The 27,870-nt window shown below is 41.9% G+C and overlaps 1 protein-coding gene across 2 annotated transcripts in view; it reads right to left on the bottom strand.

The window, feature by feature from the left end:
• STPG4 (sperm-tail PG-rich repeat containing 4) overlaps positions 1–27,870 on the bottom strand; it is a 466,093-nt gene that overhangs the window by 297,275 nt on the left and 140,948 nt on the right. For both annotated transcript variants that reach the window (XM_085612745.1, XM_085612746.1), the window contains exon 3: positions 14,305–14,556. In XM_085612745.1, coding sequence (XP_085468871.1) covers positions 14,305–14,556 — 252 coding nt within the window. The remainder of the gene's footprint in view (positions 1–14,304; positions 14,557–27,870) is intronic.

Here is a 27,870-nt window from a genome sequence, read left to right as displayed (position 1 = left end):
CTCAATGCAGGATCTTGCAAAGCTCCACAACCGAAATTTAAAGTACTTGGTTCAGAGGGCCTAACTGGGTCCCTGTAGCCAGTCTGCACTCCATTGTGGTCGGCCTGAACTTATGACTTTGTCCTGGTCTGGCGCATACAGATGACCACAGTTGGCACTTCTAGGCACTATTTTCAATTAAATCTTAAAAATTGCATAGCTCTGGTTCTACTGATTGGATTTTTGTTGTTTTGGTGTCAAATAATGAATGACACTTTACTCTATTTTCCTAAGTTGGTGTGGGATTTTTCTTTTGATGTGTTTTTTGGTTTATTTCTGTTTGAAGTGCTTCATAAATACTTTATACATTATTTCTAAGTTAAGCCTGACTGCTTTGTGCCAAGCTACCAGAGGGTTGAGCACAGGTTAATTTGGGGACTGCTAGTGTTTCACCCTGATACAAATTGTGGTTGCTATTTGAGTAGGGTTCCACCCGCTCAACCAGTAACCCAATTTCCTACAAGAATCATTTCTACAGAGGTCATCTCAGCATAGGAAGCCCTGTGAACATATTTCCCTTGGATCGCCCTTTTCATTCCTGGATGTGTTCAGCACAAGGATTTTAGACTGCATCTGCTTTAATTGTATAGTCCTATCAACAGCCTGTCTGAAAGATCAATTTCACAAACTAGCTTTACACTAGTGCACCTACTAATGTTGTCATTCATTCACTTTTGCTAACACTGTTGCACTCACTCACTCATGTACACTCCGTTATTCAGTCATATATTCCTATACTCATTTCCTGCTGCAGTAAATTGTTCTGATACACTCACTCCTTCGTTTGTGTATTCACTCCCACTTTTCTACACATTAGCCTTGTATGCTCATTCTTCCTTTGCTTACTCACTCATTCACTACTCACAGTGCTTAATTTGTAAAGAGCACAGTCACCAGGGCTCTCGTCGGGAGGCCACTGCAGTTCGCACCACACATTGCCCCTGCCATGCTGCCCATGATAGTTACAACACAACTACTAACCATCACACTCTAACTGTGACAATTCCGACTATTCTAGTCCCACCAAAGCTATCAGATTGTTTTGGATAGCAGATAATAGGAATTTCAAATGTATATTGAATTCATAATTAACTGCTGGGCTCATTTCTAAATTAGCCAGGCAGCGCCACTTGTGGCAGATGGTCACAGGCACCGGTGTTGATAATTAGGTGCCGGTGCCGAGCACCGGAAACCAACGGATTAAAATAGCACTGATTGCCACACACATTCAGTCCTGAGCACCCACACATTCATTCCCAAACTCAGTCATTTGCTGCTACATTTATTCACTCCTCTACATTCATGCATTCTTTCCTGTAGTCACTAATTCACTGCTTCACTCTTTCACTGCTGTGCACATTCACTCCTGAACACTTAGCATTTATTTCTAAAACAAGTGCTGCATTCATTCACTCATTCTTTCCTCCACTCGTTCACTGCTCCACACATTCACTCATGTAAGCTCACTTCTTCCTATCTGTAGTAACTCGTTTACTACTGTCCTCAGTTCTCTCGCATTTATACTCATTCATTCATTTACCTACCCCACTTATTAACTCATGAACTCCCATGCATTAATTCCTATAATCACTCATTCTGTGATGCATTCATTCACTTCTGTATATGTATGTGTTCTTTTCTGCATTCATTCATTCACTGCCGCACTCTTTGCCTACTGAACTCATTCACTCCTGTATATTTAGAAATGCTTTACTGTACTCACTCTTTCACTGCTGCGTACACTCCAATGCACTAGAGTCATCTAATAGTTGACCCAGTGCATCATTCAATAACTGTTAAATTCATTCACTTTTGATTACTCATTCCTGCATCCATTCATGCATGTATTATTGTTCATTCATGGAAGTTCACGTCCTCCTTTCTGTTCTAGCTCATTCAATGCAGTGCTCATTCAATCCTGTGTACTAATTCATGAATATACTTACCGATTTATTCTGATATACTCATACATGAATGCCAGTACTCAGGGCTGCACAGCAATGAGTGCACAGAAGGATGAAAGTAGAAAATGAGTCTGCAGCTTTCTCTATACATGCACTCACTCATTAATCCATCATTCATTTATTAGATCATTTTCGCAACCACCGATACATCAATTAAAACATTATATAATATATATATTTTTAAATGTGCACAGCATTGCGGTACTGCCTCTGAAGTAGTGCAGTACCAAATGTTTTTTTTTTTAAATCTGTTTTTTCCATTTTTAACATCTTTACATCCTCAGTAAAAAGACTGCGGAGTAGCATGGTCACACCTACAAATTAATGCACTACTTAAAAAATTATTTTTAAAATGTGCATTTCTCCCTTAACTGCTGTAAAAATATATTGAAAATTGTAAATACATTTCTCTACCTATTACTACTTTAATAAAGTGGTAATAGGTAGAAAACAACAATAAAACCTACTACTTATCCAAACCTAAGACCATAACCCAGAATGCAGCTAAACACACAAAATTTACTGAAAACGACATGGCTGCCTTTTACCTTTGGTAAACACAGCCATTAGCCATCCACAAACTGCCTTATTCTGTGCATACACCGCGGTATATACTGCTAACTTACCGCAGTATATTGCTGCACAATATATAACTAAGTATTTTAAAAAATTTAACTTTAAAACTACTTACACTATTCACAATCCTGCCAAAAAATACCATTTACGCCTAATAATATATTTTCCTGCCCCATTACATCTACATCCGTTAACACACTTTCACGCTTCGTCTGTTTCAGTTACCACACACCACTGTGCGACTCTACACTCTATGTCACTCCACTGTACACCACTCCACTCAATGCTATTACACTCCACACCACTCACTTCATGCCACTCCACTCTGCACCACTACACTGTGTGTTATTAAACTCTACACTACTCCCTTTTATTGCACTCCAATCTACAATATTCCACTCTATGCTACTCCACTTAATGTCACACCACTGTATTCCACTCCACTATACTTCACTCCACTGTATGCCACTCCACTCTACGACAATCCAGTGTGCGCTATTACACTGAACATCACTCAACTCTATGGCAAAACATTCTATGCCACTCTACCCTATGCCAATCAACTCTACTGTACTGCACTTTATGCTATTACACTGTACAACACTCCACTCTACACCACTCTTCTCTATTCTATTCCACTATATGCCACTACACTCTACAACACTACACTGTACATCTGTAACACCCAACGTTATTCCACTCTATACCACTCTGCTGTACACAACTCCATAGTGTACCTCACTCCACTCCATGCCAATCTACTCTATGCTACTCCACTCTATGCCACTCCATGCAACGTCATTCCACTCTATGCCTCTCCACTCTATGCCACTCCACTCTACCCCACTCCAATGTACACTATTCCACTCTATGCAACTACAGTATACAGCACACCACTTTATGCCACTCCACTCTACGCTATTCCACTGTACGCCACTCCACAATATGCTATTCCATTGTATGCCACATCTGTGTACGCCACTGCAGTGTACACCTCTCCACTGTATGCTGCTCAACTGTACAACACTAAAGTCTTCCCCACTTCACTGTAGGATAGTACACTATAAACCAATTTACTCTACACTTTTCAACAGTATGACACCCCACTTTCTGCTATTTCCCTCCATGCTACTCCACTCTACGCCATTCTAATATACGCTATTCCACTGTACACCACTCCACTGTACACCATGCCATGTCACTTTACTTTATACCATCACTCTACAGCACTCCAGTCTACACCACTGCACAGTATGCCACTCCACTCTTCGGCACTCCACTCCACGACAATGCACTGTCTGCTATTACACTGTACATCACTCCATTCTCTGCCATTCCACTCTACGGCACTCCACTCTACTCCAACGCACTCTTAGCTACTACACTCTACCATATTCCACTGTATGACACTGAATTCTGTGCCACTCTACTGTACATTATTTCACTATATGCCACTCCACTCTACGTCTGTCACTAACTCTATGCCAGTAACAGTCAATGTTATTCAACGTTACACCACTCTACTGTACACTACTCCACTGTATGCCACTACAGCCTACCCCACAACACTGTCTCCCGCTCCACTCTACCCCAACGCACTCTTACCTACTACACTCTACCATATCCACTGTACGACACTCGATTCTGTGCCACTCTACTGTACGTTATTTCACTATATGCCACTTCACTCTACGTCTGCCACTAACTCTATGCCAGTAACAGTCAATGTTATTCCACTCTACACCAAGCTACTGTACACTACTCAACTGTATGCCACTACAGTCTACCCCACTACAATGTATCCCGCTCCACTCTATACCACTCCACTCTATGGTATTCCACACTGCCACTCAGACGTCTACTCCACTACACTGTACGCCACTCCACTCCACTTTATGCCACTTCATTCTATGCTGTGCCATGGTACAACAATACACTGCACAACACTCCACTCTATGCCACTCTAGTCTATGCTACTCCTCTCTACCTCACACCTAAGTACACTATTCCACTGTGTGCCACTCCAGTGTATGCCCCCATTCCATGCTAGTACACTGTACGCCACTACGCTGTACTTCACTCCACTTTATGCCACACCACTCTAAAACTTTCCACTGTACACAATTCCACTATGCTCCACTCTACTATACACTATTCTGCTGTATGACACTCCACTCTAACAGACTTCAGAGTATGCCACTGCACTGTACACCACTCCACTGTACGCAATTCCACAGTATGCTGCTCAACTGTATGACACTCCAGTCTACATCTCTCCACTGTATGCTACTATACTATACATCAGTACACTCTACATTATTCCACTGTACTCAACTGCATTATGCAACACTCCACTCTATGCTATTCCACTCAATGCCAGTCCAATCTACACCACTCTAATATACGCTATTCCACTGTATGTCACTGCACTCTGTCACTCTACTCTGCCCCACTACACTCTACACCTCTCCACTCTATGCCACTCCACTCTATGCCACCCACACTATGCCACTCTAGTCCATGCCCCAGCACTGTACGCCACTCCACTCTACCTCACTCCAATGTACATTTTTCCCCTGTACGAAATTCCATTCTATGCCACTCTACTATAGGCAAATCCACCACATGCCACTCCAATCTACATCACTGCACTGCACGCCAGTAACACTCAATGTTATTCCACTCTATTTGTGCGCTTCTCCACTGTATGCCACTCTACTTTATGCCACTCCAATCTACACCACTACACTATACACTATTCCACTGTATGCCACTCCACTCTAGAATCCAAGTCACTCTTCTTAAAGAAATAACTGAGGACATTTAGAATTAATTCATGTGCTAGGGGGTCATCAAGTAACTCTTCATTCATTCCCCAAATGTTTGTCTCAGGATTATAAACACTAAAATCAAGATCCATGGATATACATGCATGATCAGAAATTACAATAGGTTCTATGGTGGGATTAGAAGCAATGGGTACTATGTGTTTGTTAATTAAGAGATAATCTATACTTTTCATAGAATTAAGAGTGTGAAAGTAGAAAGTGTATTCCCTACCAGTGGAGTTGTGTTACCTCCAGGTATCATTTTAATTAAGTGTATCAGTCTGTGTGACTTGCTTGGGAGGGTAATAAAAGGCAGAGAGCCTATAAACAATTATAGCAATAGGGAGATTAAAATCACCACCTAGGATAAAGCCGACATTGTCGGGGAGGCCAGTAAGTGCCATATTTAGTTCGGACCAGAACTTTGGGTTGTCGCGTTAAGGAGCATATATGTTAGCAATATAAAAGTGAATTCCATTTATATTTAGTTTATTTGAAAGCCATCTATCATTCTTGTCACAGATAGCATCTGTACAAGAGATCCTTGCTTTTTAGGCAATTAATATCGCAACACCATTCTTGTCAGCTGGGAACATTATCCAAAATCAATCAATTCGTTGTTTATGCGCTGTACCTCATTCAGCCCGATTCTTGTTTCTTGAAGGAGGACATAAACTCCTTTAAGCTTGTGGCTTTAAATTTAGTATCTTTTTTCTCTTAACTCACTGGATGATTGAGGCCCTTGATATTAAGGTATAATACTTTTATAAAACTGGTGTACAAGGTGAGTAGATTTCCCCATAACATACAGGATAAAAAGGTAAGGAAAATGAAATAATACAATAAAATAATGGAAACAAAAAGTAGAGAGAGGGTAAAACAAAGAGAAAAACATCCAAATAATTCACCCCCTCGCCTCCTCCGCCACCCATCCCACTTGGTGAATAAGAGAGCAGTGTAGGCCTTGGTTAGCCACTCTGACGGCAATTAAAAGACATATGGGAAGTAGTCCTTTGTTAATGATATAAAGCACACACAGTGACAGTGAACATCATATACTCTTTAAGTTTAAGTCATTCTTCTGAGGAGTTTCTGAAGTCAGATATAGTAATGAATATTATGACAAACATCTGCTGTAGTTGTGTAGTGTACCAAACATACCATGTATAAAGGAGCTTACATTGAGAACATAAGTAGAAATCTGTGCAACCACCAACAATAAATTTCCATAGTAGAAGAAACACTCATTATCACTGGAATTACAACTTTTAGGTGATTAAATATATGATTAACTCCTATACAGTAACCAGCAGAACTATTTCTCACGTAAAATAGAGTGATAGTTGTATAATCATACTTTCTTTGTCTGGTTGTGTCTCGACATGAAGCAGAGTTCCTCTGGTAGTAGTTGTAGTCCTGACAACAAGAAGTCATTGATATTTTAGATTACCATGCTCAAGTGTTGCAATGTTTCAATATAATTTTTGAGGTCTGCCGGTTTGTTGAAGATCTTGTCTTCACATTGTGGAAAATCCTCATTTTAGATGGTCGTGCAAAATAGTAAGTTATGTTCCTTGATTTTAAGGTAGATCTTAAGGTGAGAAATCCTTTCCTTTTCATAATGGTGGCTGCAGCACAGTCCTGAGATATTCCTATTTTGGCATTGTTCCATACAATCATTTTGATTATCTGCAGGATATTAATTATTTCTTATGAGTGTTGAAATCTAAGCAGGCGAAAGAATAGCGGTCTTAGGGAACAGTGGTTAAGCATATTGTGAGAAGGTATCCTATGTGCTCGCTCACTCGATCTCAAAGTCTTTGTCAAAGTTGATATCAAGCAAATGCAGGATTCAAGCTTGTAGATTTGTGCTTACATTTTGAGTTTTCTGGCAGGCGAAAAATTGTTAGGTTCCCTTGTCTATTTCTGTCATCTAATTCTGTAATATCTTTTTTCAGGGTGTCAACTTTCTGACAACATAGGGTGGTTTTTTTTCTTTCTCATAAGGAAAATCTTTGGTTTTGCTTATCCTAGACTCTGCTTCTTCAAGGCGACTGGCCAATGCTTTAACATCATTTCAAAGGTCTGCCATCTCAATCTGTGGTGTGTCAGTATTTCCCCTTTATCAGTGAGTCTGGTTGTGGGGGTTCTTGATTGGTCCTTTTTAACCCAGATTTCTGTTCTTATATGTCTTTCATGGTTTTTGAGTACCATTTTGGCACAATATGTATACACAGGCAGAAAGAAATCATAGTTAAGGGCTTGGCAGCAGGAACAGTAGACATTTAGGATTCTCCAATGTATGGTGGACGATGTTGCAGGAGCTAAAGCAATTATAATCAGGGGGATCGGCTTCCCACCATTGGGCATACAGACCTGAGTTTTAAGGTCAAGTTGTGGCTACAGACAATAAGAAAAGTACAGAGAATTACTATTATGATCACAACACCATGATTTTATTTCATGTGGTGTACCTTTAAAGGATCACCCAATCGGTTGCAGGATGCGGTAGGTTATGAGCAGCCATTTTGTTTCTTATTATTTTGATGTTGTAGATTTCAAGCTATAAAGATATATAATAGGCAATAATCCTTGAGTATATTTCATGATTGGTTTATCTCCTACGTACAGGATACTCAGGCACCGTAGCGATTGATCTCATATTACGTTTTCCAATCCTTTTTTTAGATACCTTTGCATAACAGGAGGAAGCTCTGCCAAGCTTGAGCAACTCATGTCGGATGAAAGATGACAGAGTGAGAGAGTTGAGTATCATCACGTCTCTCCAGCAGCTCCCTATCCGATACATTCCAGTCTCAATATGCAACAGACAAGCCCCAATGTAGGTTAAGACTGTGTTCCGATGCATTGGCATTCCTCTTTTTGGTCAGGGATTCGTCTTTTCTGCTGAGAAATCTCAAAGGTTTCTGCCCTCTGCCAGAGCTCTGGTCTTATGCGACCATCTTGTCAAGAGCTAGCCACACCTCTTCATAACTTAGATTTTTTTAAATGTATTTGTGTATATTTTTCTGCAGAAATGTATTTTCTTACTTTTCTGTTGGCTGTGAGGTGTACTGGGGTTTAGGTGGGTAGTGTTATTTTTAAAGTGTATGTTTGTTATTGTTAATTGTTAAATATTTTAAATTTGAGTTGTTTGACATTGTTATTTATTTGTTTAAATGTTCTATAATTTTGCAATTATTCACTTTTTATTTTTGGGAGATGGGGTTCATTGGGGGATTGGTGTGTGATGTTTTAATTGCTACATATTTTAGTTTTCCTCATTAAAATCTGTGATTAGTGTATTAATTATGTTAATTGTTATGAAGTTTTAACTGATTATTGTATTTAACATGTTTAATTTTTATATTTTTAAAAAAAATAAGTCAATAGATTAATTTAGAGGTTAACATTTATTTACTTTTTTATTGGTTGGGGGCTATATTGTGGGGTATATTGGGGAAATGGGTTGGTAATGATTTTTAAAAAGATGTTATGAAATTATAACTAATCAAATACAAAAGTATGTCACATTTCAAAACTGCAATATGGTTGGTTGTAAAAATACATTTACATTTTATGACAGGCACATGCCAGCCTGCCCTACTTGGTCAGCTTGCTGTCCATGCTCTTTAGCCCCTCCTCCCCACCCTTCATTCTCTGTGTGTGGACCACTGCCCCTTCCCTCCTGCCCTCCATAGTCAGCCTGCTGCCCTTTCTCCCCTCCTGCCTACCCTCTGTTCTCCATGTGCCCCAAGTTAATGCTTCTGCCCTCTCTCGTCTGCACTCTGTGGCCCATTGTGCTGCCCTGTCCATGCCGGCCTGCTCTATGTGGTCAACTTGCTACCCCTATCACTGCCCCTACCCCTGCCCTCCATTCCACATGTGCATGTCCCTGCCTCTCCACCTGACTGCCATGGTCCATTGTGTTGACCCTGCCCATGCAGGCCTGCTTGCCGAGGTCAGATTGCTACGCCTTCCCTCCTTCCTTCTACCCTCCCTTCACCAACTGCGTTCCCTACACCATCCCATCAGCCATCTGTGAACAGCTTACTACCCCTACCCATGTCTCCCTGCCCTATGTGGTCCGCTTTTTACCCCTGCTCCTCCCTCCCTCTTTCCTGCTCTTCCTTCATTATCTGTGTGTAGGCCTTTGGCCCCTCTGTTCTTCACCCCATGGCCGGTGTGCTGCCCTTTCCATTCAACAGGCCTTTCCTCCATGATTAGCTTGCTGTCCCTGCCACCCCCCGCCCTCTGTTGTCTAAGTCCGTCCCTGCCCCCTTCCTCCTGGCTGGTGTGGTCTTTTGTGCTCCCAATGCCCATACCACTTGCCCTCTGCTCTTAGCTTGATTCTCCTACCCACCCCATCCCTGCCCTTTATTATCTGAGTACATACCCCTGCCCCCTCACTCTAGCCCTGCTTGGCCTTTTGTTCTGCCACTGTTCCTTCCGCCTGCATAGTTAGCTTTCTGTCCCTGCTAAGCTTCCACATGTCCTCCATTATCATGCCCCCCAGCTCTCCATGGTCTTTTGAGCTGCTGCCCCTACTGACTGCTCTGAGTGGTCCATTGTGCTGCCTTTGCCCATCCAGTCTTTCCAGTGTAATCAGCTTGCTGCCCTTGCTTCCTCCCCCCCTGTCCTCCTTTGTCTGAGTCCGTGCCCCTGACCCCTCCCATTCCCGCACTGTTCTAAGGAACAATTAAAGTGTTAACATTCTGCATTTATGACAAAAGTGTGGCAGATGTCAGCTTGATGGAATCAAAACTGAAAAAAACTAAAGCATTTTCTTTAACAATTAACAAAATGAGAATCTGTTTTCTCATAGAAATGATGCTAGTGCTCTAGAAAGCTAAAATGAGGAAATATTTTCTGAGTGCTCAAATAGCGACAAAGGACTTTCAAACTAGTTGCTATTTGTATGTTTTTTTTCCAATTGCTCACTTGAATATTTGTTGTGTTTTGCATGAAGTACTTAAGAATTTTCACACTTCTTTCATTGAGCTGCATTTGGGTGATATCTTGCATAAATATGGGCTCCTTTTTTTCTAAGGTGTATATCATGAGAAACTAGTTTATTATCATACTTTCTACATTTACTGCAGTATCTTATTTGGAAATGCTTTCAGTTTTACAGTTTTGATTCCATCAAGAGGGCATTCAGGTGTGCCACACTTTTGTAAAAAATGCTGACTACTCTAGTTGCTCATTAGAACATTGTGATAAAGCTGCAGGTGAGCATCAAGGGTTTTAACTGGCATACTGCTACTGGTGTTGAAAGTACATATTTCAGTCTGCAGGTCCGAATAATGTACTAAAATGTATGAGGTTGATAATTGAGAACTCATACAAAATGTGTCCTAATTTTGCTTTCTACAGCACTAACTGTATTTGAAAATGAGCCCTATAATGTTGTTCATTGCTAAAGGAAATATTTTACGTTTTACAGCTTTGAGTCAATGAAGATGGCTTTTGATGTGCCATATATTTGTTTTAAATAAGTATGCAAGCATATTAGTTCTTCATTAGAACACTGTGGGAGGCTACAGTAGAACACTTGGAATCAACTGACAGGCTGCTGCTGTTGGAAGTACATGATTTACTCAGTATGTCAAATTTTATTATCACATGGCTGAGGAAGACACTGTATATTTACAGACAATATGCTATCATTTTAGCTCTGTAACACCTTATATAACCTCTATGAGAAAATCTCAAGAAGAAAATAGCCTTCTCTCATACATGGTTCATCAAATCTCAGCAGAGGGTCAGCATTTTCCATGTGGTAAAATCACCTTAGAACACTGGTCCCAGGATGCTTGTTTCCGATCCAGGGTCAGGACTGATTTACATATGGCTCAGTCCAAACTGGGGTGGCAAAGTGAGCGAAAGAACAATGGATTCAACCCAGATCTCCTGACTGGGGGTGAGTGGCTGAAAAGATTCAGCACTTCGTCCATCGTCTTGTAGTGTTTGGTAATCACCTTAGAATACACCACAATCCTAAACCTAGTATCGTACCACCACCAAATGATTTATATTATGACTAAAATCGGTTATCCTCCTATATGTATTCTCCTTTTTGTGACCCTCAAAAACAGGCTTCCACTCCAATGACTTTCAATGGGGACCTGGTCTAAGAGTCCAGTAATGGCTGCCATAACATATTGTCAATGTTGCGTCCAGCCACTCAGTGGAGGGGGATTCCTTTGGAGCCACCTCTCTTTACATGCCCTTTGGGGGCAGGGTGTGTTCATCCTGCCCCTTATGTTTTTTTTAATTAATTTGCAGAACACAGGGACCATGTACCTGAGTCCTGTAATACCTGCTGCAACATACTGTTCAGGTGGTGACCAACCAAACAGCATTGGGAGCTCCTGTTTGAAGTGTCCACTCAGAGAACATTCTGACACCATTTGTCAAGTCATCACTAACATTTGAACCTTAATTTCTCCAAAACCCTTTTTTTTAAAACATTTCCATAAAGATTCGTCTAAGGTAGCCAAAGTCATTAGCAAAACAAAAATCCTTCTTCTTTTGGACAATCTGTCCAAAATAAAGATCCACAGTGGTGAGTGCCAATATGCAATATAATTTGGGCTAAAGTACCCCCTATCACACCTTACAAGGCTATTGCAAGTCACTGAGTAGTTCCATGACCATAAAGAGGGACAAGGCTGAAGGCCGAAGTTCCTTTATAAAGTGATGGAATTCTGAGGTGTTCCAGAGTTGCTCAAAGCAAGCCTAAGTATTCTATAGTGTCCAGAGAGCAACCATCATGCCCATAAAATTTCTAACAGTGCTTTGGAGATGTGACAAGTTAAGACCAATGTGCTATATTTGAGGTATCCACAGAAGGATATCCACTAATATTTGAGCCCATCTGTTTTAGAACATTATTGATCCTCATCAGAACTCCAATGACTCTTTCCTTTTCAGAGTACCATCACAGTACATCTGAATCCATCAAAACAGATATGGGCACATGCGCAGCCAGCAAGCGCTATTTGGTAATTTTGGCACACATGCCACTTGCAGATCTTTTGTGGTTCACCTCATACTTGTGTGTGCAAAACGAGGAAGCAGAAACACTATACTTATGCTCCCTGCCCTATGCCAACACTTGCAATATCAAATGATGTTAGGTGTCCTTCATACAGTGGTGCAGTTCATCTCCCATTGCCAGCCAATACCATCTTATAAACTTGCTACATCATCTACAAAGCCATCAAGTCTTGCACCTTTGCCTATCCGACTGACAAGCTATCGGCACACCTACAGGCAGGACTTCATCATGGCAGCACTGGACATTCTGCCACTCTGGCATTTCCCCAACAGCGGGGGGGGTTGTTACTGTCCGAGTAGCATGGGCTGCTATGGCCCAATCACGCACCTACAGACTCATTCTAGTTGCAGCCTCTTGTGGGGCTGAACTGAACATTTTTGCAGGGGCTGATTTTGCTTTGTAGTGAAAACAGACACAAATGAGGTAATAAGCCTTTTCCATTTATGCACTCAGGATCTGGAACAAAATCCCAGTATTCATCAGGGGTTCCCTAAACTTGCTCCAAATTTGGAAATAGCTGAAGCACAGCTCTTTATGGAATAATACATCATGATAAAGTAGCAGTCCACCTTCACTCTCAGAACCCAGCTTCTCTTCCAATCACTGACTGTATCACTGCCTTTGATCCTAAACAGCGCACTACTGCCTTTTGGCAAGGCTTGCACTATACAAATAACACATATATACCAAAATAACAGAAGGGTCCTACTTCTGAGTCAAACTATGAGAAAAAGGGAGCATGTGGCTGGCATAGATGTATGGAAAACATGGCGGCGACATGCTTGCTATCCAGCAAGCAAATCACCACCAAAACGTCACACTTCACAACAGAACTAATTCCCTTTCACCCTCTCCTCTTGCAGGTTGCTTTTACTGTCTGTCTCTCTCACAGGCCACCATCTCTTTTGCCCACTTGCCCCCAAACCCACTTTACCCTCCCCTACCCCTCTCTCCCTTTAGATGTCACCCTCACCTCCTTATATCGGGCCAGCCTTATTCCCTCCCAACTCCCTCTCCCGCCTACAGGCCACCCTCTCCATTTTTCGCCCACACAACCCTATCACGCAGGTGATACAGCTTGGCTTCCTTGCCTCTCCTCTGTCATGAGATGGGATGGGAATGACAGGTGCACCTTCAATCCATTACCGTTCAGGATCCCTAAAACGTAAAATGCCTAGAAACACTTCAGCTGACTTTGGGGCATATCAGCAACGAGGCGATAGAAAATTATCGCCGCTTTTGCGGCCGTTTTTGGCCGAAAAGCGGCGATAATTTTATCGCCTAATTAGCAAGGTCACGCTAACGTGTGAAACCTTGCTTTAGCGCACGAAATCTTAACGCCCAGCTTTGCATCTCTAATGAGATGCAAAGTGGGCGTTCCTGACCTAACATGACAGGAGAAATGTCGCTAAGCGACACTTCTCCTATCATCAAGCCCCACGCTATGAAGCACAGCGGCAAGAAAAGTAGCGATAACCCCTGTTATCGCTACTTTCCTTACGCCTGCTTCAGGACTGACTTAGCCATGATATCCTCATGGCTAAGTTTGTGAGGGCCAATCAACAAGCTAACGCCACATTTCGTGAGATTATCGCTGGGTTTCCAGCGATAATCTCACGTTAGGCAGTTAGCCCTAGGATTTTTATCACTTTTGATATAAGCGTTGCTAATAGCACGCAATCTCAGCGATAAAAATCCACGCTAGCCGGCGATAATTATCCTAGCGCTACGTGCGCTCAGCGATAATTATCGCCAGTTGTTGTTGATATGCCCCTTTGTGCGCTACATAAAAGTACCTTTTCACGCGGATACGATATAAATAAAAAAAACATACCTTATCTCTCACTCCTAACAAGTTGCTGTTTCTTGGTGTGCTTTTGAATGAGTAGGTGCTTGGCCTCTTGTCTATGATTTGAATGGATTCAATTACATTGTAACAACCAGGCATCAGATATTCTCCGCTCCTTCCCACGTTCGGGCATTTCTTTCTGCCTTCCCCTTTAAAATTGTAGGTCTTCCGCACTGGATTTAATTCAGCTTCCTGGATAAAATCTCGCACATTATAGGTACCAGGAAATGGCGTTTCCTACCAAAACAAACATCAGTTAATTTCAGAAGGTATTCTAACGTAGTACAATATATGTAAGTTTTTTTTTTTACTAGTATGATAACATTTGGCCTATATAGAAATCAGCTACTCGCTATCTCTCCCAGTGTTATTCTAATAATGCAGTACAATGATTAGTGATGTCTTGTCTGATATCTTATCTTGCTTGCCTTCCCTGGGAATTAACAATTAAATATTTAATTACTAAACTCATAGTAGAATATTTAGGTACATTCATTGCCTCTAGTGGACCATAGCTACTCCGCAAACAATGTATTCGTGACCCGCAGTATTGTTGTATTCATAGAGGTGTGAGAGTGACAGACCTCCAACTGGACAAAGGTAATTTGCTTCCAGAAAATAATATGCTTTTTAATAAGTTGCAAACATTCTGAAAGTGAACAGGGATGAAAGAGTGCTATTGTATGCGACAGAACATTTTAGAGTTGTCCTAAATTAATAGTACCGGTAGGATGCGTTATTCAAATGAAAACAATCATTAACATTAACACAGTCAATTATGTTGACTTATGCACAGTGAAAAGTTGTTCAGCGTTGCTTTGCTCAGGGCGCATAGAACGGCGACGCTGTTTGTTATTCCCTGGGAAAGAGGTGGAAGGAGTCTGTACCCTGTGGAAAGAATAGGGGAATAGAAGCATACGTCCTGGTGAATGAACACCATGTGATTGTTTGGGCAGGCTAAAGTATTTTGGATAATGAGGAAGAAGACGTGAAATTGGGACTCGGTGTGGGTAATGTACTGACATAAATATATTCTGCAGCAAGTTTACAGTCACCCACATCCATTCCCTTGACCAATAAAAACACCACGTGTTGCCTTACCTAGCAAGGCCTATGGTGGCAGCACTTCACCCTCAGCTGCTGTCGGTACTGCAGCTTGTAAGGTACAATGATACTCCGAGTTTGGCTGTGATTGCCACTTACTATACCTTTTGCTTTCCCTCTACAATGTGGTGATCTGTTGTCACCTAGTGCTGGTGGGTGTGCACCCCCCAATGGTAGCAACCACCTATGGCGAGTGTGTAATATATAATTTCCTGAACTAGCAGGGGTAAAACAAGACAGTTTGACGTATGGCGGCTAAAGTTGCTCTCGACAGATCAGCCCAATGAGCCCAGTGGTCAACTAGATAAGTCTGTTCTTGCAAACAGTTGATTTGTCTCTCCCTGCCTGCTGCTTACTCTCAAACTGTGTCAGAGAAGGCCACTGACGAAGGGCACTGGGTCTTCTCCAACATGAGCACAGCGGTAGGGTGATGGAGAAGGAAATGAAATGGAAACCAAAGGGTGTGAGAGGCAAATTCGAATAAACTCCTTATCTCAGCTAATGGTGATGCCACACACACACACGGGTGTGTGTGTGTGTGTAAACACTCAGAGGGTCACAGATGAGAGGTTTCTGTCTTGAATGCTGCCCATCTGAGTGTCAATAACCCAGCGTCGAACATGACCACAACCTTATCTTCAAGGATCCTTCCAATCTCCCCTCAGAACATAGCATCTGAAAGATTTATAAGTTTACTGGGATACTTGGTTCACAGCAGCAGCAGCAGGGAAGTGTCAGAATGCTACTCACACAATGAGGTAGCTGACCAGAGTGGGCATTAAGCTATTGCCCGCTGCACATTAAGTGATGTGACAAGTGATCGGTTGCCCACACTAAAGCTTCCCCTGGTTGCATGGGATCCATCACACTGCTGATGTTAAGTCAAGTCCTTCCTAAACGCTTGAGACTCTTTCTCACTGGTGGGGCATACAGACCTTCCAACAGTAGCAAAAGGATATGAGCTGCCCTCTGCAGTGGAGTGAAGACCATGTTTGTAGGAAGTGGGATGGAATTTCCAAGCATAGCAAGGACCTAAAAGGTAGAAATAGGTGATGCTAATGCTTGAGCTTGGTCAGAAGACGTAGTCTGAGATGCTCAACACTGAGGTACAACCCATTCCCCTAGCCAAGTCATGACATAACAAAGGAAATAACTACTGCCATCGTGTGTGAATGAAGAAGATACTATAAAGTTTGACGGTGTATCATGAGGTGAAAAAGTCTGTTTTTTCACCAGCTACAATCTGACCTACAAGTGGCAGAGATGAGTCAACAATAGCTCCTGTATTCTTGTTTTTGAAGGGAGGCATGAAGTAGAGTCCAACATCTAGGTCATAAAGCTGGTGTCTAACTATCTACATTACAGCAAAAGACCAGCATCTCCATGTTAGAATTATTAAATGTAATGTTGTTGTCCATCACCCTACTATCTCTTAAGAAGTCACTGAGTTACTTAGTGATAACTTCCATTTTCTTAAGAAGCTGGATAAAAAGCTGTGTCTTCTATTTTGCTGCAAAAGACAAAGAATCTGATAGGTCGAACTCATACTATTAGGAAAATGTCAAAAAGAATAGACAATAGTGATTATTCCCAGCAAGCACTAAAAACAGTTGATTTAAAAGAGGATTGGAAGAATTGAAGTAGCAGATTATGTGCAGGTAGGGATAACGCATACAAAGGTTTGGTACTTCTGTTAACCCTGCTCTAGTGCAGAAGGCTGAGCGGTCTAGCATGATTAACAATATTAAGAGCTGACAAGGGGTCAGGCAGGATCAATGATCCTGTTGGCCACGGATGCAAAGGGCTTCCCTTTGTTAGGTAATCAAGTTCTAAGATGATAACAGACTCAGTACTATCTTCAGGTCTTACTCCAACCTGACCTTTATCACACACCATGAAAGAATGGAGCTGACAAGAAAAGGTGCTCTTTTTTAACAGTTTGGTACTATAGAGATGAATTTCAGCACGATTCAGTGTTTACCTGGATGTTAAAAACAGAAAATTGTACTTCCCATATGAAAAGACTCTTAACTTGTGATGTAGCGGAAATCACATTTTATTTGTAGGGGTGCATTATTATCACACGTGTAGAGTGCATCTGCATATAATCCTTTGTTGTACTAACATGACGTGTTAGAATTTGAAATGTATTAACCTTAAGCATGAGGTATTCTAGGCCATTGAAGGGTAACATGAAGAATCATAGCAGAAAGTGAGTGTAACTAGCATAAACCATTAATGTGAAGAACTTGTGTTGTGAAGCTGACAATTGTTCATGTACTAAATGTGGTTATTAATTGTGTCGTTTTACATGTAGGTAGATGTATTCACAGTATTATTATTATTATTATTCTGAGTTTTGTATAGCGCCTGGTTACCAAATAGGCATCCCAGCGCTTGACGGCACAAGCCACTACTGCAAAAAACAGGGCCTACACGGGAAACAGAAAGGTTTTTAAAAGTTTACGGAAACGAAGAATACTGGCTTCCGCGCGCAGCTGTAGGGGCAATGAATTCCACAGGGAGGCCACATTTATAGAGAACCTTCTGCCACCAGTTCTTGCCTTTTTCACCCTGCTGACCTGAAGGAGATGTTGATGGTCAGAGCGGAGAGAACGAGAGGCCTTTTAAGGCTGGACCATTTCCTCCAAAATGGGTGGACCCACCCCATGCAGAACTTTGTGGGCAATGCAAAGTGATTTGAATTTCACCCTGTCCCTCACCGGGAGCCAGTGCAATGCTCTCAACGCCGGGCGGGCAGATTGGCACCTAGGGAGACCCGTCAGAAGCCTAGCAGCCGCATTCTGCACTTGCTGCAGTTTATTCAGGGTAGCTTCGGGAGCACCCAGGAAAAGCGCATTGCTGAAATCCAGCCGCGAGATGATAAGTCCCTGGATGAGAAGCCTGCGGGTGGCTACTGGGAGTAGAGGCAGAATCTTCTGAGCTGAGCGGAGCAGGCCAAAGCACACGCCAGCAGTCTTTTTGGCATGGGTTTTAAAAGATAGGTCCTGCTCCAGCCATACCCCCAGGCTCTTAATCTCCCGCTTGGGGGAAGGTACCGATCCCAGACAGTCTGGCCAGCTGCTGGGGGACAGAGATGGAGAAGAGTTCCCCAGCAGCATCAATTCCGTCTTGGAGCCATTTAACTTTAGGGCTGAGCTGCACATCCAAGTGTAGATCTTTTCAAGACACGTGTGCAGCCGGTCGGGATGGTGTGCCGACTGGGGAAGGCCAACCACCAGCTGAGTATCATCAGCATAACTGATGATTTTAATACCCAGCGGCAGTACCACACTCTCCAGGGGGTATTAAACAGTAAGTGTCTTAATTTCTATGCAATTTCGTAAAGCTCATATTATGTTTTCTTATGTTAGCAAAATTTCGTAGACCTGAAATGCAGTTCCCTGGAAACAATCGTTTTATTATTAATACGTTGAATATTTAATAATTAAAAGGTTAATGTGTGCTGTGGAAATTGTTCTTTCTCACGTTTTGTGTTGCAGGTGAAAGAAGCGCTCTTGGTAGCTAGAATAATGTCCTTGTTTTAGTAGTCAGGTAAGGAGAGGAGAAGTTACAATTGTGTGGCTTTGCTTGAGTCTATAAAGGAAAGTTGTTGTGCTTCATACAGGAGAAGGCCTGGGAACCAAGGACAAAATGAAATAAGGAAACAACACCTTTATCCTGTGGAAAATGCCTTCAGGATTATACCTGAAGCAGATGGCGTGACCCGCAATGGATCTTGGGTATATCACCTATGAATAATGTGCTGTTGGGATTACAGAGAGGGCCCACTACTTCTTTTGCTTTCAGAGAGAGAGAAACTTGGAGCGAGCTTTGTCTCAGGAGCTTTATGCTACATGACCCATTGATTGTTGAGAGACTTCTTAGGAAGACTCCACATGCTGACACCTTTTATCCTTCTTCCTGACAAGCTTTAAGTAGGAATGTCACTTTAGAGTTAGTGTAGGAATAGATTGAATGCTTTTCACTCACCAACCCCCAATGCAAGGGAACTTGGACTCATGCTATTCGCTTTTCTGCATTCTACTTCTTGAGCTAATTGTTTTATTCATGCTGCATCGTCTGAATTGGATACGCAGATTTGGCTTCATGCTGATTCTGATGTATTCTATACCCTTGTATTGAGGTGTCTTTATGTTCAGTTGTATTTGGCTTTGTAATAAATTAAACTAACCTTAAGCAGTTGCCTGTAGTTACTATGTGCCTAAGTGGATTATAGATTAATTGATTGGCTCCCTAGGGACTTTTCTCTCCTCCACGCTTTCATGCTGTGAAAAAGAACCATCAAATTGTGTTTCTAAAATAGGTCCAGAAGTTATGGGCCCATCCCTTTCACTTGTACATCGTTAACATTTAACTTGCATATCTTTAACATTAGTGTGGGTGTTTTGTTTATGGACATACTAAAGAATGCTAGTCAATCATGCTGTACACCCCACCTAAGACCCACAGGAGCGTCTTACTTTTAGTGTTATCTGATACATGGCCTCTAAATGTAATGACCATTAAATGGGCATCAAAGCCTCCTTGACAAAAGGCAGTCGACTTTATGGTTTAGCTGCTGTATAGGACGACATCCATTGGTAGTGAAGTCTGAGATGCCATCTACAATAGGCCAGTCTGTCAAGAAGATTCTTTGAGTTACTCTGAAGCCCACAACCTCCTTACAGTTGATGCATGTGTTTCTTGACTCAAGACTGTCCCTTGGTTCCTGACTATGTTGCAAAGGCCCAACTTATGAGGCTGTGCAATCAGACTTTTTTCAAGGCCACTTACTACGAATTTAATATCAAAAGTGTATTTTCTTAAACCCTGATGCCCTTGTGTGTCAACATGTTTCTGCCTTAAGCAGCTTACAAAGGGGTAAATGCATTATTTAGGACAAAAGCAGGTGGAGGAAACTAACTTCCCTGCTGATGCTGATGTCGGTTAAGATGAAGAGGAGAATATAATACCAGAATGACAGAACCTCATTTAAACATTTCTGGTGTCGCAGACTGTTCTTAGCTATTTGATGCTTCCTTTGTTATTTTGATTTAACTGCTGGGATTTTCAATGGCTATAAGTGTAGCTCCTGCTTCTCAGCAGCACTGCTGTATTAGCTGAGAGGGCTCTTTGACTGCTCTTTAATCATTCATATGATTTGTGGTTATTGAAACTGTTCCGGACTGTATATTATTATTGTGAATGTAATTAACTACATGAACAGCATCATTAATGGATTTTCTGTCGTCCAGTAAGAGGTTTTGCAGCCTCATTCCTGAAGCTTCTGTTTTGCATCACCATTTATATCCTTGCCACTGTTTTGCAATTGTTTAATGGATTCTAAATCGACTGTAAAAATTGAAACACCCTAACTGAAGCAAACATTTTAAAAGTAACTGCGTTGAACAACAGCCCAACAAAGGTTTAACTCTACAAACAAGCTAAGTTCCACTTGAGGGCTTCTCTATGTCTAGTGTGCAGGGCATTTTCCCTGTTGCAGGTGATTCACTGGACGTATTGACTCCAATAGTCAAGGTAAGACCTTCTGGGGGCTTATTAACAGGTCCCTTGCGTCGTCTTGCGCTGCCACTGCGTCACTTTTTTGCACACAATGGTGGCACTGCATCCGCTTCATATTTACATGGATGCAGATGTGTCACTTTTTTACAGGTTGCGTCAGTTTTTACCTGCATGAAAATCGCCTGCGCAGCCTGGGATTTTAATTTATGCAAGGTAGGTGCTGCATCGGAAACGCCTACCTTGAAAATGACGAAGTACTATTTATCACTTTTTTTCTTCACGCATCCATAGTGACGCAAGGGTTTCTCACGCAGGTGCAAGAAAACTGATGCATCGCTGCCTTAACGTGGCAATGCGTCCGTTTCTTGTAAATGAGGCCCCTGGAGCTTTGTTGGCATTTGCTCCAAAAGGCAGATTGCATGATCACCACAGCAGGGCAGTTATCAAGAACATGCACACTTTCAGTGCCTCCTTGTTGTATTTATAGAGCAAAGCATGATGATGGAGAATGCCTTCTGTATTATAATGATGATTATAAAAAGCATGTTTTGCCACTTTCAGAAAGCATAGGCAAGGACTCTTGCACCTTCCTATGCTCACCAACAACAACTTCCAGTGGTGAAGACAGATGTTGGATGAGTAGCCTAGCTTCCAGTGATTAAACTGTATCTTCAACTATGTAAATGGATGACAGAGGATTGCAAGGCATCTACCGGTAAAGTACAGCAGCATACAGATAGTCTGGAGCCTCACTTCCAGGGCAGGCGTGGTTGACGAAGCACTGCAGGAGTCTGCATGCTCGATTCGTGGCCTACCCTTTGTGCTAGCTGTCGAATCAGCGTTGGATCTTTTGAGGTAGGATCCTGTCTATCAGGGTTTGAACATTGCACTTGGAAGTTTGACATGGTGTTCAAATTATCCTGTCAGGTGTCTGAGACCTCTACCCAACTACTAGACCTTAATTCTGCTCCAGCACCTTTCATTTTTTGCACTCTGGGTAGTTATATTTTGGAAAAGCACATATGAACCATGGATTTTCAAGGTGCCCTTTAGAAAACCCGAGGAACATTATTTGAATGTTGTACACTTGTTACCCCTTTGATGCTCTATTCAGAAACATTCTACTATTATGGTATTCGTAGGATAAGGTTGAGTAGACGTACCAATAACTTGAAACCTTAAAAGTATTCTCCAAACTCATGCATCTGCAAGAGGCTATAGACCACTTGATTTATTGAAAATGGCAATGAGCCATTGTGTCTAACTTATACATGAGGAATCAGTTGTGTATGATGGTCTTATGCTTCACTAAAGAAGTTGAAGAGGCAAAACATACACTGAGTTGAACACCTCAGTATCTGATTAAAGAAGAAAAAGGTCATTTGCGATGTTAAGATACCAGTTGTGCTTGATACCACACATGATTTCCCTACCATAATGAAGTCCGAGTCCTGTCTTCCTTATCATGCACTTAAAATATTAAATCTGGTTTTCCCCAAAGCCATCATTGGGGATCCCTGGGACAGGAAAGGCTCCAAACCTGTTGTCTTCCCCCATAGTCCTGGGACGGTAACTTCTCCCAACCCTAAACTCCAAGTCCTGACTGGTGGCAGCATAACTTTGGTTTTGAGTACTGTAATTGCACTTATGGGTGAACCCCTGGAAAAAGAGAATCCTTCCTATTTTTTTATTTAATTAATGACATTTGCAAACATTGCTACGATTACAATCAGATTACTGACAGTGAACACTAGAATGTGTCAGAGTGAAAAAATGATCCCAGTCATCTCCAGAACATCAATCATTCTAGTTACCAGTAGCTGGAAGCGAACATCTCTTGTTTAAATGATGAGTGCTAGATGAAAGTTTAAAGCTGCCTATAGAAGCAGCAAGGTCCTCCCATCCCCTGCTTCATCTTCCCATGTAACTGCTTGGATGGGGATACAATGGTTCCTGCCACAGTAGTGCTCCTAGGGTTATCTTTTGTGATGTTGCATGCAGATATGAGTGCCGTCAGTGCACTCTGGAGCAGGATAAGCCGGCCTCTGACCAGCAACATCTGCATCTTCCTAGGAGTATGAAAACCTGTCTCAATCTGAGTGAATGTACTACCAAATTGTAGAGGTGCACCTGATCTGATTGCTAGTGGCTTGCTGCCCAACTATAAAGGGCTGGCCTTGTAAGCTGCAGCAGTTATCTAACAGATTAAACAACTTCACCACAAGTAGATCTGCATGAACCCTGCACTGATGCTTTCGGAATGTTGGGGGCCGCCACATCCTTTAGGTTTAGACTAAGGGCCTGATTTAGATCTTGGCAGACGGGTCACTCCATCACAATGGTGACAGATATCCCGTCCGTCAAAATATAAATCCATTATATCCTACTAAAATGTACCCCAAATGTACCCACTCCCTTGCTACACTTTGGAGTACCTTGTCCCTACTTGGCAGAGCACATGTGCGACACTTGGCTGCCTGTTAGCCTGAGGCAGAGCTAGAAGAACCTGTTTCATCCTCAGTATGTCTTTCTTTTGAGTACTTCCATCATAATTTTTCACGAGAATCAGAACCCAAACCAACCCTCTGGTCGTTGTGGTCCTGAACAGGGTGAGTAAGTACATAACCTATAGTAGGCTCCATGCCCCTGTGATTATTTCAAGCTTCTTTTAACTCCCTTGGTAGGTAGGAACTCGGAAATTGCGGGCCTCATTTGAACGCGGCTGCCCTTGGCCGGAGAAGAGATGCACGATTTCTTGTAAAGACAGAAAGGCTTGGAGGGGAACGGTTTCTCTCCGTGAAAGCACGATGTTCAATATGCTAATGAGGCCCGCAATTTCCGAGTTCCTACCTACCAAGGGAGTTAAAAGAAGCTTGAAATAATCACAGGGGCATGGAGCCTACTATAGGTTATGTACTTACTCACCCTGTTCAGGACCACAACGACCATCATGCTATTAGGCATTCATTGTGAGCCACGCCCACTGAGGGCAGTTCATTTCAATAAATGGAGAAGTGAATTACAAGGTGAGCTGTCTGTGCCTCTGTGAAGCAATCCATGAGTAAGAGGCGTGCTGGCCTCGAAACACGTCGGAAATGGCAATATTAATGGAATAGGAAAGCGAGCTGCAGTGGGGCAAATACTACCGGAAGGTTTGAACACCGTTGAGTGCTCTCTTAAGCTCGAGGGCTTAGGTTTGAAAAAGATAGATAGATAGATAGATAGATAGATAGATAGATAGATAGATAGATAGATAGATAGATAGATAGATAGATAGATAGATAGATAGATAGATAGATAGATAGATAGATAGATAGATAGATAGATAGATAGATAGATAGATAGATAGATAGATAGATAGATAGATAGATAGATAGATAGATAGATAGATAGATTGATATATATATATAGATATATATATATAATTTTTTTAGACATTATTAAAGGATTGTTCTGACCACTCAACTGATCCCCACCGGACAGTCAACGAGCCTTGTTTGATCATTTGAACAACCAGGTCTTGAGGGCCTTTCGGAATTTGGGACGTGGTCTGGAGGTGTATGGGGAGGCTGTTCCAGGTCTTTGCTACGGTGTACTTCTGCTTTAGTAGATGTGGGGAGTCTGGGAAAGTGACAGGGAGGCAGAGCGTAGTCTTCTAGAAGGTTGATGGAAGTTCAGGCATTGGTTAATGTATGCTTCTCCTTCGTTATGTAGAGCCTTGTGTGCATGGGTCAGCAGCTTGAATTAGCATCTCTTTTGTACGGGGAGCCAGTGGAGTTGCCTGAGGTGGGGTGTGATGTGGGTTCATAGGGGAAGGCCGAGGATGAGTCCAGCTGCGGCGTTCTGTATGCACTGAAGTCTCTTTAGGAGGTGTGTGGTGATTCCTGCATAGAGGGCGTTGCCGTAGTTCTGTAGGCGGGTAACGAGGGCATGTGTCATGGTGTGTCTCGTGTGTAGGGGTAGCCACTTGAAGATTTTACGTAGCATGCACAGAGTGAAGAAGGAGGCGGAGGAGGCAGCGTTGATCTGTGATTTCATGGTGACCTTGTTGTCAATGATGATTCTGAGGTTTCTGGCACGGTTGGAGGGAGTGGGTGCGGGTCCTAGGGCTGATGGCCACGAGGAGTCGTTCCATGTGTTGCTGCTGTTGCTTTTGGTCTATCCTGGTCAGTCAGAAACATGGGCAGTCTAATCTTCCATACTGTGATTGGCCCCTACGACTTCCCAGGTCTGGGAAAAGACTGGACAACATTGGTGTTAATGAACCTTGGCTCTGTGCCATGAGTTTATCTTCCTCCATTTCACATCTGAATTCATTTTCTTTTTCTTTTTCCCATCCATTATCAGTTCCCTACCTGGGAGTTTCTGCTACAGTGTGCTGAGAGGTGGACTTGATCCTCTCGACTAAAGTCTTTCAGTTCAAAGTAAAGGAAACATTTGGAATAAAAAAATGTGTGTGTTTGTCCATTGCAAAAAAATTGTGTTCTGTACCTTTGTGCATCATATTTTTCAGAAGTATCACCCACTCAGTGCTCGTTTTCTCTGCAAGCATTTTATGAGTGCTCAAAACTATCATTTAGTTGCAACCATTATCCTCCATGTAAAAGACACAAGATGACTGACAAAGGATTCTGTACAGCAAGGATATTTATCACGCACCTGCAACGCGTAAATTAGGACAACATTTATATGACTCAGCCTTTGTCATTACCATCATCAGAGTGCCAACGTTTACAATGTTCTAAAAGTAGCATTCAGGGCTGCTCTGTGTGATTATAGATGACCGTGTCTGGAGCATCTTGTGTATTACAGCACTGAAGCAGCAGCTGCTCAGGGCGGGACAGGAAAGAGGATGCAGCTGCGATGAAAGTAACATTATTTGTTGTAGCTATACATACACATGTTACATGTGGCTCGTGCCCCACCAAGAGCAGGATGCCCTCCCTGCTCATCTACTGCTACCACATCAATACCATACAGAATACTTAGACCCACAGTACAAGTGGTCTGGGAAATCAGCCAGATAGTGCCCACCCCCAGCTTTACCAACATTGGGGGCACTAGTAACGCTGGGATGGAGAAAATCAGACCTATTATTAAAGGGGTCCTAAGGGTCCACTTAGAAATAAGGAATCAGTTATTCCGGGTCTTATTTCGCCGGAAATTCATCATTTTGCCCTGACAGTCACCCAGGCTAAGGGTGAATGTTAGAAACACGTAATTCCAATATGGCAGGTAACAGGTGTTACCGGACCCATTAGAATGTAGAGGCCACTCGTAATGAAGGCCTATGGGATCCACGCATTCTGCATTCTTAACAGAAGCCTGTACAAACACACACACACACACATGCAGCCCAAAACAAAACTATCAACAACTGGTATAATTCCGATTCTTCCTACCAGCAGATAAATATACACAGCTGAAATGAACAACACAGTGCACAACATCTGTTCCATTCACAATAGGAACCAAACGGCAGTTGACAAACGGAGCAGGAGCAAAAAAAATACAAGACTAAGGGCCTCATTATAGGTGGTCGCATCCACCCACCTCTTCTATCCTCCACCTCATTTAATGGTCACTAGATGGTGGTTTTCCCGACAACAAAGGCACCACTTTCTCTGCAATTGGGGAAAAACATTTACCACTGACGATCTGCCGGTGTTCCAGGTGTCAATTTTATGTCTGCTGGCTTTATTGGCTCCAGTACCCCATGGTAGACCTGGACATGAAAAGTTCACTGGTAGCCTCCAATAATTGGAAAAACTCGTAGTGTGCCGGAGACACTGCATTGAGGGTCTTTCCATGAAACAAATAAAAAGCGCCAGAGGTCCGCTGTGCCACCCCGGCCTGGCAGGCCGTCACTCTGTTCTCATTAGCGATGCTCATCCAAAATGGTGGAGGTCTTCTGGCAAAAATAAAAACACACGGCATGGTGGGAAACTTTAAATGTTACCGGATGGCCACAGCTGAATTGGCAATAGCAGTGCTTGCAGCACCTGAGGTGTTTGGAAGATTGAACGAAAGAAGGAGAGGTGTGGCGCAGCAGCCAGGGCAGCTGACTGCAGAGCACGGTGCTCATAGTTCAATCCCTGCCGCTGGCGGTAGCTAAATTCAGCACCGTGTGACTCAGGGCAATAGCTCGCTTAATCTCCTCGACGGCCCTTAAGAGTAATTAGTTCGCGCTTTACAAATACCAGATTGTTATTATTATTAATGTCGAGAACAATATTGTGACACCAGAATATTGTGTTAAAAATATCCACAAAAATATCGAGGTACATACCATGTATGTAAACTACCAAAAAACGGAGTCAAAAATATTGTAGAACATATCTAAAAACGAAAAGGTAAGTATATCAAACAATACAAATATACAATTATTCATATTTTATTTAAATTATTAAAATACAAAATAATAAAATTGTAAATAAATAATTGTAGTAAGTATGCTAATTAAATGTATACATTAATAATTTATATATATAAATGTTTTTTCTAAAAAAGATAAAAATATTAATTAAAACATTACATGAAGCATAATAAATATAACTTAAAAGTAAACATTAACAAGCATATATATATGAGAAGCATAAATGAATCTTCATTTCAAAATGAAACTTAATATAAAAAAAAGTTTAAAATATTAATGTCAAGTCAAGAGATACTTTATTTTGGCCTCACAAGACCTTAAAAGCACAGATAAAACATTTGAAAATTCAGTGCAATTTATCAGTATAATTTTTTTTTATGTACAGATAAAAATATAGGAACATTAAAAAAGATTTTAAAAAGTATTAAATAGCATGATAGGCGTTAAGTATCTCAAGCATATAGTGCAAAATCATGTATATTAAAAAAACTGATTTGAATACAGAGTACCAAACATAATAAGTGCATAGAGCAAGTGGGTCAGAC

Source organism: Triturus cristatus, chromosome 6 (assembly GCF_964204655.1).
Source record: "Triturus cristatus chromosome 6, aTriCri1.1, whole genome shotgun sequence".
NCBI lineage: Eukaryota > Metazoa > Chordata > Amphibia > Caudata > Salamandridae > Triturus > Triturus cristatus.
This window is presented reverse-complemented; position numbering and strand designations above follow the sequence as displayed.